This window comes from Lactuca sativa, chromosome 9, assembly GCF_002870075.4.
Source record: "Lactuca sativa cultivar Salinas chromosome 9, Lsat_Salinas_v11, whole genome shotgun sequence".
NCBI lineage: Eukaryota > Viridiplantae > Streptophyta > Magnoliopsida > Asterales > Asteraceae > Lactuca > Lactuca sativa.
In genome coordinates, this window is record NC_056631.2 from 125,406,809 (window position 1) to 125,421,527 (window position 14,719).

Consider the following 14,719-nt stretch of genomic DNA (forward strand, 5'->3'; position numbering starts at 1 on the left):
TACCCCTCCGTGTCCTTCCTCTAATCCCGAAGTATGATCAAATTGCAAATTTCCACCGCCTCTATTGTTTTAATTTGAGTTAATTCTATCCATAGATTATTATAGATTAGTGGTTCAGATTTTGTCCCCATGTCTCACAAAATATCATTGTCTCACATGAACTCAACCCTATATATATATATATATATATATATATATATATATATATATATATATATATATATATATATATATATATTTGACGACGTAAAAAAAATTGGCTAATCAAAACACTAGAGAGGAAGCTGGGAGGCTTCCCCTCTCTTTGTTTCCGCATTCTTCTTCACACATCCTTGATATTCTTTGCACTTACCATCTTTTAGCCTAAAAATTTGAACGTCTAAAAAATAACAACTATAACTTATTTTACAACAAAAAATATCAAAAACTAAATTTATAGAAAAAAACTTAACCGAAATTTATACAAAATAAAAAAAGAATTATTTTAGATGAAAAAACTAATGTTTCATGTGTACCACATAAGAACCATTGCCCTTCCTCCGACGACATCCCCCGTCCTCTAAAATCTCGATCTCTCGACGCAATTCTATCACTATTCGCTCTTCTTGGAAGGTGAAATATTTTGGGGACTTTGAGATTTGGATCATCACCGTTCGCCGCCGTTGGAGCCAAGAAAAGTACGAAGGTCACAGTGTGCATCAATCTCAACGAGGCGGTGCTTAGTAGTATAACATTCGAATACGACCATGCTTCTAGGGTTCAACTTCAATTTCTTGAATTTTTGAAGAAAGAGTTCTGCCTATGTCGGAAGACATCAAGAAGAAAATCAATGACGACGACGACGATAAAGGTAAAGTTAATTGGGGTAATTCAAGAACCACGCAACAAAACAGACCCTATCAGCGCAATAAAAAGGAAGAAGAAGAGATGGGGCTTTGGGGGATTCTCCTCTTCGGACTAGTCGGGGCTACTGCCACTACTCTCGCTGTATGCATCTTCTTATATTTTTACCTTTTTGTGCTTGTCTGGATTCATTGATCAAGTCATCAACTGTGTGGTTATGAAATTTGGATACTTTAGCTAGCTTTGTTGATTGGAAGTAGAATTTCTGTATCTTAATATGTTGAGATTTTGGTTCATTCGACAAAACATTAGCTCTTTACAACTCACTTAATAGCTAACAAGCTTAGAGATTATTAACAAAGTGTGTGATTCTTGGTGAAATGAAAACAAATTTCAGTAGAGGCATTGATATTTGATGGCATATGTTTGTATAGAATTGGGTATTTATGATTACTGAAACAATCTGATAGGTTGGACATATGCGGAAGACGGTTGATTGGGTTTACTCTCAGGTAGCATAAACTAGAAAATAATACATGATAATTGATAGTTGATAGTTATACCTTAATCTCTGTTCATTCGGGTGGATAAACTGATTATGATTATTGCATCATGCAAGATTACCAGGTCACAGTCATGGAAAGGTGCCACTGGTCGATCTTTTCGATCAGGTTTTCAAGAGGAGGCTTGGAAAAGATATAATCGTCGTATGCAGGAGGAGTATGAAGAGGAGCTGGAGAGAGTGGTCAGTTTCTCTTCATAGCCTCTCTGTTTTTGCTTTTTTTTTTTGCATCATGTTGTGAGTTTATAAGTAATTATATCCTTTGAATATTTTGTTACATCATACAACTTGAGCTTAAACTCTCATTTTATGTGGAAACAGAAACCACAATAAAATAACACTGAGATCATACAGAACCCGTATCACATATGCATCATCTAACACTCCTCAATTTAGTCATGCCCAACTTGTTGCAAATAATATTTGTTTGATGTGCATATACTTTGATACTTATATAAGTTTTGTATTGGCTCCAACCTAGGGTTGGTTGTGAGAGAGGGAGGATTTCCTGGAACAATCGATTGATTCACTGAATTCTCATCCTCATTTGTTACAATTCTTCATCTAGTTTCTATTCACTGAATTCTTAGTTCTTATCAATATCATTGGTCTGACTTGCCCTTGACTTGTTGATCTTTTCACCTTGATTTCTATGGAATCTCGTTCTCAGCAGGCTGATTTAGATGTACATGACAAGACAATTTCATTGGGTCCTGTCAAGCCTTGAAATTTTTTAGAGTCTGGGCGGGCTAGTTCTCAAGTGGGAGATAAAACCTTAAATATAGAAGGAAATATTTGTGATATTCTTGTGATAATTGTGGTAATTTCTTGTAGTTAGTGGGAATACCCTCAATTACCTCTTCTGTGAATGTGGATAGGTAATGGATTTAAGTGTGATTTCCTTTATATTTAGTGGTATTAACATTAAGTTTGGTGATGGGCATGTGGTGTGGGTTGCTGAACAACGTGTAAACTTAAACACTCAATTGAGTAGTTGTTCAAATGTGGTGAAGGCTTTAGTTTTTGAAGTTGGCAACATTGATTGGGTTTCCATGTGCAAAATTCTAGTATAATTCCACCTTCTGTGGGTTTGTTGGAAAATCATCTTTGGAAAATGCGCATGATCAAAGATTACCAATGGTAATTCAATGTGTAATGGGTGGGGTACGAGTTAAAGCTAGGTGGGACCAATGGCAAGGCTGTGATGGAGTTTTGAAGCAACCCAAGGGTAGGTACCCTTGGGCCGTGGTCTTTCAAGTATCATTGTTTACAAAGGCAATATTGGTCTCTATAGAGCAAGTTTTACAATTAAAATTGAGAATATGTGTTGTTTTTTGTGGTGGTTACTACGCATAGTTGGGTTACTCATACGATTAAGAACTATCAAGACTAAGTAGACCAATGGTTTATTCCGTAGACAAAAGGTACAAGGCAAACAATTCTTGAGGACAAGACTTTGTTTGAAGGAGTGAGTAATGATATGAAATCAGAACTACTTAAGCATCACACAAACAAAGTAAAGATATGGCATGGTTATTCTAGAAGGGGACCACGGGTAAATTGGGAAAAGTGGTCAAAATCTATTAGAAGAAAGAGAGAGAGTTGAATAAAAAGGGGAGAGGATTCCATTGTTTGGTGTGCAGATATTTTGATACTTAGATACGTTTTGTATTGGCTCCAACCTAGGATTGTGAGAGAAGGAGGATTCCCTTGAACAATTGTGTTACTCTTGTTATCAATTTCATCATTCTCTTTGATTCTCATCTTCATGTGTCACAATTCTTCATCAAATTTCTATTCATTTAATTCTTAGTTCTTATTAATACCATACCGTAATTCGCAATATCTCGTAATCGATCGATCCAATAGACACAATTTGCATAAGAGAAACCAACTAACACGACACCTCCTTCCTCGGTAAATACAACCACTTTGCAATGACTTATCATATTAAAGTATGTCTGATGTCAAGAACTTATCTCCACGAGCTCACCGTGCGGCGCTTAGCTCCCAAACTAAGCCACCTCTGACCGTTCTTGTCGATAAGGAAAAAAAATAAGGTGATAAAAGAAACACGATAATACAAAAACTTTTTGGGAAAGGGAAACTACATAGTATTATTCTTTGGGAATGCTTACAAGAGAGAGGATATGCAAGTTAAGGGCTATGAACAAATGAAAGGGGAGGGACCTGCTCTTTATACCTTAGCTCATGTAAACGAAGAGACAAGTATATAAAGATTCAAGAGTCATGTACTTGAATCGACGTTTTCTAAAGACTCTTATTTTGGATATTTACATTGGATTCTCTACAAACTTCAGTATTAGGGCTAGAAGTTTTTAACATTCTTCCACCATCCTTTTAAGAAGTCTTGAACACTATAAAATGCTTTCGACTTGTGTTGTGGGTCTAAAACTTTTAGGCCTTGAATTTGGGTTGTGACATTCTCCCTCACATAAGTTCACGGCGTCCTCATCGTGTCTATGTCTTAGCACAACTCGATTTGATCCGTATCTTGCATTCATATGTGTTGGCTTACTTGATTCCCCTTCATTGGGAAGTCTCACGGTTGAGCTTTAGCATGCCTTGATACTTACCGCTTTCATCTTGTTTGTCTACCACCCCTGTGACCACACAAGTGCTTGTTGTTTGGTGTAGGTCTCTCATCTCTTGTCCCTGGATTTGTACTCCCTAAGGACGTCTCGTCTTTGATCTTGTTTGGCACCTTGATGCATCTTAGTTTCTTGCCCAAATCGGCCTTTATATGCATCATCACAAACCTCCTTTTTCTTTTTTAGTGCAATTTATGGATTATTATATTATGATTTTGAAACTTTCCATATATAGAAATAGAAAGAGATAGACTAGAAATGACATGTCATGCATGGTCAACGTTATAATGGCTCTACTCTTGGTGCCTCGCGGATCCTCCATCTAGTCTCCATTGAGTATTCACTGCTATAATAGGAAAAACTTGTAATCCCATTCATGAGTTTGATCAACTTACCTTCTTTAATTGTCTTGAGCTCCAATCTCTTAGCCTCATATATATAGACAAAGTTATAAGATACTCCTGTGTCGACTAACACTCTCGTGGGTATCTTATTCAACCTTATGCTCATGAATCGGAGCCCCTTTGTCTCTACCTTGCTTACCTTTATTTTCATGTTGATTAGGACCTTTATGATAGGCAATTGCCTTTTAGCTTTGATGGCATTGACAAATTACATTGATCCCATGTATACCTCCTCATTCGACGATTCTCTTTTGTTTCAGTCAGGTTTCTTTGAAAACTTGTTGTCTTTGGCCAATGCTGCACTCGATGTGGTTCATGGCGTAGGAAACACTCCCCCCTTTATCATTGTCACCACTCAACAAACTTGAACTCGGTTATCAACTTTTCTTCCATTTCTTGAACGAGCCTACTTTGATACCATTTGTCACCAACTTGTCTATACAAGCTCATCATGCGACACTAAGTGATCAAAACTAAGTCAACCTATCGCGTAAAGTGTCATAAGAAGGAAAAAGTAGGTGATAAAAGCAACAAAATAAAACAAAAGCTAAATAGGAAAATGTAGTAACTAGTATTAGTGTTGAAGAATCCTTATTCCTTGCAAGAGAGAAGATTACACAAGTTAAACGATATCTACAAATGAAAATGAAGTTATCTATTTATACAATACTAGAGTAGACTACTAAATAAGATGCTCAAATAAGACAATATAACATTTCAAACTCTAGGAGAACATTAAAAAATCATCCAAACTGTGCTCTAGAGGACAACATGATACTAAATAAAATGCACATAACATAGAATAGATGCTTCCTCACTAATAACTGTTGGTGGTTGTGGTTATAACAATTAGTTTTGCAAAGGAAGGAGAAGTCAACTGTTCATGGTTAGATATATATGGTGAAACAGGTGCACCATTTCTCTTGATTTAGGGTGTATAAGTAGGAGTCTTGCATTGTTAGTAGGGCATCTTTGAGCAAAGAATGAAGTACAACACAACTGTGGTTGCTTCATATATATATATATATATATATATATATATATATATATATATATATATATATATATATATATATATATATATATAGAGCGCTAGGTACAATTGTTCATAACATATATTGTGTGCCCTTATGCACAAATCTGGACCAACGGATGGATTATAACTAGTGGTCATGATCTGAGAGTCTATGATATTACTATAGGGTAACATGTACCATATAATCACAAAATTTTTAACATAAGGGTAGTTTGGTCCATTAACTTATATTAAAAAAGGAAAATTTCGGAATTTTAAAGGATAATTAATTCCATTCTTTTTTAAAAATATGAACTTTTTAAATTAATTCAAATTTAAAAATCCGAATTTATTCTGTCAGAATGATAAAATGCCAACAATTAAGTAGTAAACATATTTTTGATTTTATTCTTGCAGAATATAGTTCCAATTCAGATATTTTTGATTAATTACCTTATAATTTTGACTTTATTCTTGCAGAATATAGTTCCATCCAATATATTTTTTTATAACTAACATGTTTAAAGAATTATACAACATATTATCAAGAATAATATTTTCTAAAGAATACAAATTTTATTCTTTAAGAATCATTAATTACATAAATTCGTAAAAAATAAGATTATAAAACGATTATTACATACATTCTGAAAAAAAAATATGACTAATAATGGTTTAAGAATTACATTTATTCTTAAAGATTAAAACTAAGAATGGTTAAAAAAGAAAAAAATATTATCCATTCTGAAAGAATATTATAATTAAGAAACACTTTATACATTCTAGCAGAATATATTATACTAAAATACTCTCATTCTCCATGTTTTCTTCATTTTCCACATCGACGATAGTTTCTTCAAAACCTAAATCCAAAAAGAAAACATAATCAACTTTCAAATATGAAAAAATTTAGTGTAATCTAAGAGAATACACTTCACAAAACGTTATATATTCTTATAGAATATACTATATTGTCTATTTAATTTTCCTAAAAAAATTAGTATTCTGTTAGAATACATTGACAAACAATAAGATTGAATTACATAATATATAAAAAAAGTATCATGCAACCATGCAACTCTAGTATTTTGCATTTTGTAAATTATGGAATTTAATACGACAACTAATATTTTTTTATACTTCAACTTATATTTGATATTAATATCGATAGTTCACATAAACCAATAATCATCCATGGAAATCTTGAACTGAGAAATAAATTGAGATTTGGGATTGGTTAATAGATACTAAATTAGATTTTCAAAACAATAAATAAAGATAATGCTTATGCGATTAGGAAAAAAAATTAATTTACCTGTGTGGATGCTTTCCATGTTGCCGATTACCAACAACTCCACCATCCAAATGAATTGAATATTTTTTCCTCATTGTCGGTTCCATTTACTAGAAGGTACTTGAATTGAATTTTGAATTTATAACACCACATAATAGAGGAGACATGTACACGATCTTGATATAAACCCACGAAATAAATACGATGGGGGCGGAGGCAGCACCATCCAAAAGCGACATAGATGAGAGGGTAAAGACAATGATCTGATGTTGGAGGTGGAAGAGGGAGGCGTGTATCGATGATGATAAGAAGTTCCAGTAATATAAAAGGAAGATTAGGTCAAATATTTATTTTCTTTCTTTAATTATAAGATTTCATTTAAAAGCTTCCATTAATTGAGAATACAAAATCTCCAAAATACCCTTATTGAATTAAAGAATTATTTAATATTTTGTTAATTTTTGATTGGTGCATTTAGACACACAATATTTGTTATAAACATTTGAACCTATATATATATATATATATATATATATATATATATATATATATATATATATATATATATATATGTGTGTGTGTGTGTGTGTGTGTGTGTGTGTGTGTTTATTATTGATTAATGCTTGTTTGGCGTGAGTAAAATGATTCATGTTGTTTGTTGGTAGGAGCGTATAAGGCGCATGCAAAGCGTGTTCAATCGGGAAAAAAGTAAACACCAAAGGGGTTATGAGAGTTGGAGGCAAAATAATGGTAATGCAAATGCAAGCGGATATCATCAACATTTTCAAAGGGAAGATTGGTACTGGAAAACTGAAACAGCACATGGAAATAGAAGTAACTTTAGGGAACCTCGTACTCCTCGCTCCCCTATAAATTATTCATTGTCACACCATTATGCAATCTTGGGTCTTAGCAGGTGAACTAAACCTTGCCTTAAATATAACATTACATTATTTTTTGTTAAATTAAAATAATATGTACATTCCTGTCCTTGACAAACCGGTGTTACAGTCTTACATGATGATCTTTAATTTTCATTTGAAATCAACTAAACACTCTTTATTTTTTTTTTCTTGTAAATAGGTCGAGGACAAAACCGTACACAGATGATGAGATTAAGGTAAATGACAAATATTTAATTAAATCTTCACTAACTGTTACGTTATTATGTCTGTTTTTATTATTTCTTTGTATTAGATTTAAAGATTTTTTCCAGATGTATATATATGTAATGTGTGCTGCATAGATATAAACTGTTTTTTTTTTTTTTCTTGATGCTGCAGACAGCATTCAGGAGCAAGGCAAAGCAATTTCACCCTGATCAGAATCAAGAAAACAAAGGTAGGAACATTTTACATAATTATTCATTTATTGAAATTATCTAACTTTATGTATAATCTAGGGGGGTGTTTGGATTAGCTTATTAGCTTATTGCTTATTAGCTTATTTGTGGTGGGAATAAGCAATAAGCAATAAGCATGGGGAGAGATGCTTATTAAAATTAGCTTATTTAGCTTAATAAGCTCATTTTTAAGGATTTTATCCAAACACTCAAAGTTAGCTTATTGTTGTGGGAATAAGCAATAAGCAATAAGCACCCTCTTTTTTTCCTATCCAAACACCCCCTAGATAAGAATTTATAGCTCTGTTTGAAATTATTCAAGGGTGTTGAGGTCAAATTTGTTTATTTATAAGATTATGTTGTTTACTAAAACGGATAATGACATAAAAGCCCTTATGTTTTTCAAAAAAAAAAAAAAAATACAATTTTACCTTGACATCACTTTTTTTGTGTGTTAAAAAAACTGGAACTTTGCAAGTTTTTATTTTCTACTTTTGCCCTTATCTGTTATAGTAGGTTTCCAGGTTACCATACGATTTTTTGTTTTTATTTAACATCCAATCTATGTTTTTTTAAATGCTATTTCTTTATGTGCTGGTTTTTTTGCCTATTTATACGGCATAAAATGTAAATACGTATTTTTATAAGTATAGAAGTATAAATATGTATTTTTATGTATTCATAAGTATGGATGCATTTTTAGAAATATAAATACGTATTGTTACATTTTTTAGAAGTATAAATACTTTTTTCCAGAAACATTAATATGCTTTTCGAAGTATAAATACGTATTTGTATGATTATATATATATATATATATATATATATATATATATTAGAAGCATAAATATGTATTTTTTATATTTTTAGAAGTACAAATACATTTTTAGAAATATTAGTTTGTTTTTTCGAAGTATAAATATGTATTTTTATGTATTTATAAGTAAAGATACATTTTTAGAAATATAAATACGTATTTTTACATTTTTAGAAGTTCAATATATATTTTTACGTTTTTTAGAAGTATAAATACATTTTTAGAAGTATGAATATGTTTTTTGGAAGTAATATTTCTAAATACATAAAAATATCTCTATATACTCTTCTAAAAACGTATTAATATTGCTAAAAAATGTATTTATACTTCTAAGAAATGTAAAAATACATATTTATACTTCCAAAAACTATATCTATACTTCTAAATACATAAAAATACGTGTATATACTTCTATACTTTTATAAATGTAAAAATATGTATTTACATTTTAAACTATAACCTGAATATAAAGAAATTTTTGAATTTGAAAAACATAAATATGATGTTTAATTGAATACCTTTTTTGTGTATAAATACATTTATTTCTGCATGAATACGTATGTATAATATGAAAAAAATAACAGATTTATAAACTTAAGGGTTTTCTTACAAATTTGATTTCATGGTAACTTGGAAACTTGCTATAACCGGTGAAAAGGCAAAAGTAGAAAAAAAATGCAAAGTTTTGGTTTTAACGCACCAAAAAGTGATGTTAGGGTAAAAACGTATTTTTTTGAAAAAGGTAAAAAGGTTTTTATGTCATTTAGGGTTTTTGTAGTTATTATCTTGTATTACAATCATTTACTTTAATAAGTGCTAAAGTCAGTAAATGTCAAAAAAAACTATTCCATTTCATGTTCATCCTAGGTCCCTAAACTTTCCAGTCAGTCAAGTCACTCAACCAAAATGTTGACTGGTTAAATGTGCTGACGTGGCACTCATTGTCCAAGTGAATTTTTTAGTTAATTTTATTTTATATGAGGATGTGCAAGTGATTGGTGTTAAGAAACTGACAATTGTGTAATGCTGCAGATGTTGCTGAAGCAAGGTTCAAGGAGGTTATGACATCTTATGAGGCCATAAAGTCTGAAAGGAAAAACATGAAATAAAGAAGCTGTAGAATGATTATGAAATTCTTTTTTATAGACATTGTGTAACATATATATTATATAAATCCCCCGATGTAATGTTTTGTGGGTTCTTGGGGAGTTATTGTTCTTGACAATTCAGTTGTTATATAGTTGCAAAAAGAGTAGTCATATGTTAGGCAAAATAAAATTTAGGTGAGATTAGGAAAACTTTATTACAACATACGATGATGTTGGTTATATTTCTCCATTTTTTAAACACTTGAGCTTTTAAATTGTTCACTTAAATCAAAATTTTCAAGTAAATGGTTCACATAAATACTAGTTAATGCTTCTAATAATTACATTTGAAAATTTCAAGTTTTGAAGTTTGGAATAGATGTAAAAATGGCAACATACTTTGATATGTTGCATATAAATGCTGGATATTAATTAGGATGCTTATGTTACTATTTTCTGTATAAATCTAAATTTTGGAATTCATTACATTTGTTTTACATCCACATTTCATTTCATTATTGGTGCACCATGTAAGACATCATCATTTGCATAGACAGTGATGTTATATAATCATTTACCAGCAGGTATTAAGGCCATGTTTGATAGTTTCTGACTGAATCAGAACTGACTGAGTCATGCCTAACTGGGTCTGAAGCTCTGACTATTTTTTCTCTGACTGAAACCATGTTGTTTTCATTACGTATCTGACTGGTTGTGTTGAGTGTTGGAAATGATCATTTTACCTTTCTGTTTTGTTTTGTGGTGAAAACACATGTTACATTAGTTTTTGCATATGCCTATTACACTTAATTATTAAATATTGAATATCAAATTGATTTGTAATACCCAAATGTTAAATTCAGTTACAGTTAACAATTTTTATTTCAATTTTACCATTACAAATACTCTTTGTAAACATGTACTAAAAAGTCGCAAACTATTTTGAATTTACCAGTTATTAGAGCATGAAGACTTCTTTATCATAAAGCTTTTCTGGAAAGACGCAACCATTATGTTTGTCATCAAAGGTAGATCTAAGAACCCATGTCTCAAGAGTCAAGATTACTTCCCAAATTTTTTATTAATTCTGCAAATTAGTTCATAAAACACACTAAACAAAACTAGAAAAATAACAAACATTATTAGCAACAATTTTGTCAAACAGTTGGTGTGCAACAATTCTTCACCATTTCTTCATCTTCATTCTCATCCCAAGACCCATACAAAATCGATCTAGGAGACCCATAACACCCACCTTGACTTTCCTTAACAAACCCATAATACATCATCAAACCACCATTTCCAAGATCTTCAAAGCTCGATTCTTTAACACCATAACCCATTTCCATGCAACGATACATAAAATTCAATGTGTTTGAAACAACTCAACACCCTTTTGACCAGAAGAGTTAAATCGATTGATGATTGAAACAACTCAACACCCTTACCTAATAAGCCGCTTAGCACTCACTTTCAAAATCGATTAAAGATGAAGAGGATTAGTAGTGGTGGAAGAAGAAGTTGTTCGTGGATTGAAGGAGAAGGAGAAAGAAGAAGTCACGCCGTTTAGGAGCAAAGAGATAGAGAAGGGCAAATACGTGAAACTAGTGCGAAGGACCGAGTCAGCTACTTTTTCTTTGAGGACCGAATCAGTGGTTGTGGACTGAATCAGGTGTGCAAAGAACTCTAATCAAACAAGCTGACCAGCTGACCCGGACCGAGTCAGAAAAAAAGGTCTGACTGGACCGAGTTAACTGTATGTTTGGCAATTAAATCAACAAGGAATCTTACGATTAACAACATTAAGGAACAACTTTCTATTTAGCATTCTCTTATGTTGTAATTAAGATCACAGGGAGCTCTGTAATATGCAGGCATGGTCGAAGGGAAGAACATCTGACGTACTCCTTCCGCTTTTATGATCGGAAATATGATTCCAGATGCACCCTGCATCATTTTAATGGTATGCCAATTTTTAGATTTTAGATTTCAATTTTATTAAAAGGGAAATCTCTGATAAAATCCTAATATTTTAGGTCAATTTACGATTTAGTCCCAAATTAAATTTTGTTTACAAAAATAGACAGATTACCGGCTAAAACTTCGGAATAACCCTTCGTGGCCGGTTTCACAGATTTAGCCGATATCTCGTCTTTTTTCGTTAATTAATCCAAATTTTGGGGCTTTTTCATTAATTAATCAAAATTTTAGGGCTTTTTCATTATTTATTACCAATAAACCAAAATATTTGGACTTTTCTGAAGACTACCTTTAAACTAATATATATTATATGATCTAACTTAATATGTACCATTCCCTGTCTTCTTTCTTACGCTCTTCTAGGCGCACCGTATGTTTTTATTGTCGTCGTCAAACCCAACAACAAAAATCTCACTCACAAGCATTGTTAACTCCATCGATTTTCCAAAATCATCCATTCATAACTCTACGATCATCTTTCAATCTCCAAATGAAGAAATGAGAAAATCATTGTTGATTATGTGGATGCCCCTATTACCTAACCATGACTTAAACCATGGTTCCAATACTCAGATGTTCCTATTACCTAACCATGACCTGAATCCTATTTCGAACCCATACACTATTCGTATTGTCCATAGTGTTGTTCACAACAAAATACGAATCCCACATGGTTTAACCACTGATACCTTGGCTCAAGTCTTACATGACCCTTGTTTCCTTACAATAGGGCTTGAAAACCATGAAGAATGAACCATTAAGCTTAAAAAACTCAACATAGGTAAAAAAAAAATCAACTCGATATTATGTACTGAAAACCATGAAGAATGTTAACTCTAATTGTTAAAAAAAAAAGTCAGCAAGCTATCCATCATAAACTATTAAAAATATTAATTTGGTATTCCTACGAGCTACGGTTCCAACACTTGGATGTTCCTATAACCTAACCATGACTCAAACCTTATTTCGAACCCATACACTAAGGCATTGACCATAGTTTTGTTAACAAGAAAAATTGAATCCCACATGGTTTAACCACTGATACCTTGGCTCAAGTCTTACTTGACCCTTGTTTCCTTACAATATGTGTAACATCCCAACTCTCAGGTATAATATTTAATTAATTTATATTCTTGTTGTCTGATAAACTTGACGAGTTGAAGGCCCCAACTTGCCGAGTAGAGAGTGTTAATGGTCGCGTAATTTCTAGAGTCTACTCGACGAGTTGGAGGATCCCAACTCGACGAGTAGGAGCTAAGTGTGAAAACCCTAATTTTCAGGGTTTGTGTCCTATTTAAAGGACATTAAGCCTTCATTTTCGCCTCCCTTATCATCTTAACACTCTAAGAGAAACCCTAATCGAGCTATATGCTTGTAGGAGAGAAAGAGGGGCTAATATTGCATATTGTAGTGCATTTTTGGAAGAAGATTGAGGAGAAAAAGGCTTGGGACGAGAAGGAGCTCTTGGATCCAATGTTCTTTCATTGCTAGCTTTTGTTTGAAGGTAAAAAGCTACCACCTTGATCATTGTTTGGTTAGATCTCTTTTCTAGGGAGTTTATGGCCTTTTTCCATCCTTCTTTGGGTCCTTGTGTTGTTTGAGCTTGCCATGGAGTTGAGACTTCAGATTTGAACAATATGAGGTCCCTTGAGCCTAAAGATCCAAGCTTTATCAAGCTAGTGGCAAGCTTTCATGCATTAAGCCCTCTATAGAGCTTGTTTTGGCATTTTGAGCCCTGGATGCCATGCATGGACGTAAAGCTTGCAGCTTTATGTGGTTTTTCAGCATTGGGAGGCTAGATCTAGAGTATGGGACCTTAGTTCTGCATAAAAACGCCTAAATGAGAAAAGGGACTTAAGGGACTCGACGAGACGCATGACCGGAGGGTCCATGCCGAGTTATAGCCATGAGAGGCTTATTATTTGTGTATGTGGTATTTTGGGGAACTCACTAAGCTTCGTGCTTATCGTGTTGTGTGATATGTGTTTCAGGTACTTCTCAGGATCGCGGGAAGGCGGCAGCTTGATTGTACACATCAGTTAGAAATCATGATTTGAGGATTCTAGGATTTTATTAAACATTCGTTGACTTATGTTTTGACAATTTATATATTTTGTGGTTTTTGGAAAATGTGATTTTAAAAATGAAAAATTTATTTGGAAGATTAGAGTGTTACAATAGGGCTTGAAAACCATGAAGAATGAACCATCGAGCTTAAAAAACTCAACTCGATATTATGTACTGAAAACCATGAAGAATTTTAACTCTAATGGTAAAAAAAAGTCAACGAGCTATCCATCATAAACTATTAAACTATTAATTTGGTATATCTACAAGCTATCCATCAATAAGATTGTGTTCCGATCTTTATCGAAAAGTTCATCATTTATTGGTTTTTGTCTTGCCAAAAACTAATGCATTCTGGAAGCCCCAAATAGACTAAAATGTAATAATACAATTGTTGTGATGTTACGTTTAAGTTATAATGACAATTGGTGTGATATTACAATAATTGTTATTATTACGTTTTAGTCTATTTGGGGCTTCCAAAATGCTTTACTTTTTGACAAAAAAACCAATAAATGATGAACCATGTGGGATTCATCTTATGTTGGGGGCTTTTATAGTGGTGTAAGGAAACAAGGGTCAAGTAAGACTTGAGCCAATGTATCAGTGGTTGAACCATGTGAGATTTGTCTTCTATTGTTAACAACACTATGGACAACGCCATTAGTGTATGGGTTCAAGTCATGGTTAGGTAA

At 32.7% G+C, this 14,719-nt stretch overlaps 1 protein-coding gene and 1 long non-coding RNA gene across 3 annotated transcripts; both read left to right on the forward strand.

The window, feature by feature from the left end:
- The first annotated feature begins 517 nt into the window (after positions 1-517).
- LOC111916080 (uncharacterized) lies at positions 518-10,259 on the forward strand. Of its 2 annotated transcripts, XM_023911718.3 has the most exons (7): positions 518-987; positions 1,314-1,355; positions 1,463-1,588; positions 7,396-7,646; positions 7,814-7,850; positions 8,014-8,071; positions 9,922-10,259. In XM_023911718.3, exons 1-7 carry the CDS (start codon positions 802-804, stop codon positions 9,996-9,998), a joined length of 777 nt encoding a protein of 258 aa, XP_023767486.1. In that variant the 5' UTR covers positions 518-801; the 3' UTR covers positions 9,999-10,259. The 2 variants fall into 2 exon arrangements, with proteins under 2 accessions (XP_023767486.1, XP_023767487.1); XM_023911719.3 differs by lacking the exon at positions 1,314-1,355.
- Positions 10,260-11,784: 1,525 nt separating this feature from the next.
- Positions 11,785-14,119, forward strand: LOC122196181 (uncharacterized). The gene is made up of 2 exons (XR_006187444.2): positions 11,785-13,461; positions 13,949-14,119. It is a non-coding gene; the product is annotated as an uncharacterized LOC122196181 (long non-coding RNA).
- Positions 14,120-14,719: the final 600 nt, after the last annotated feature.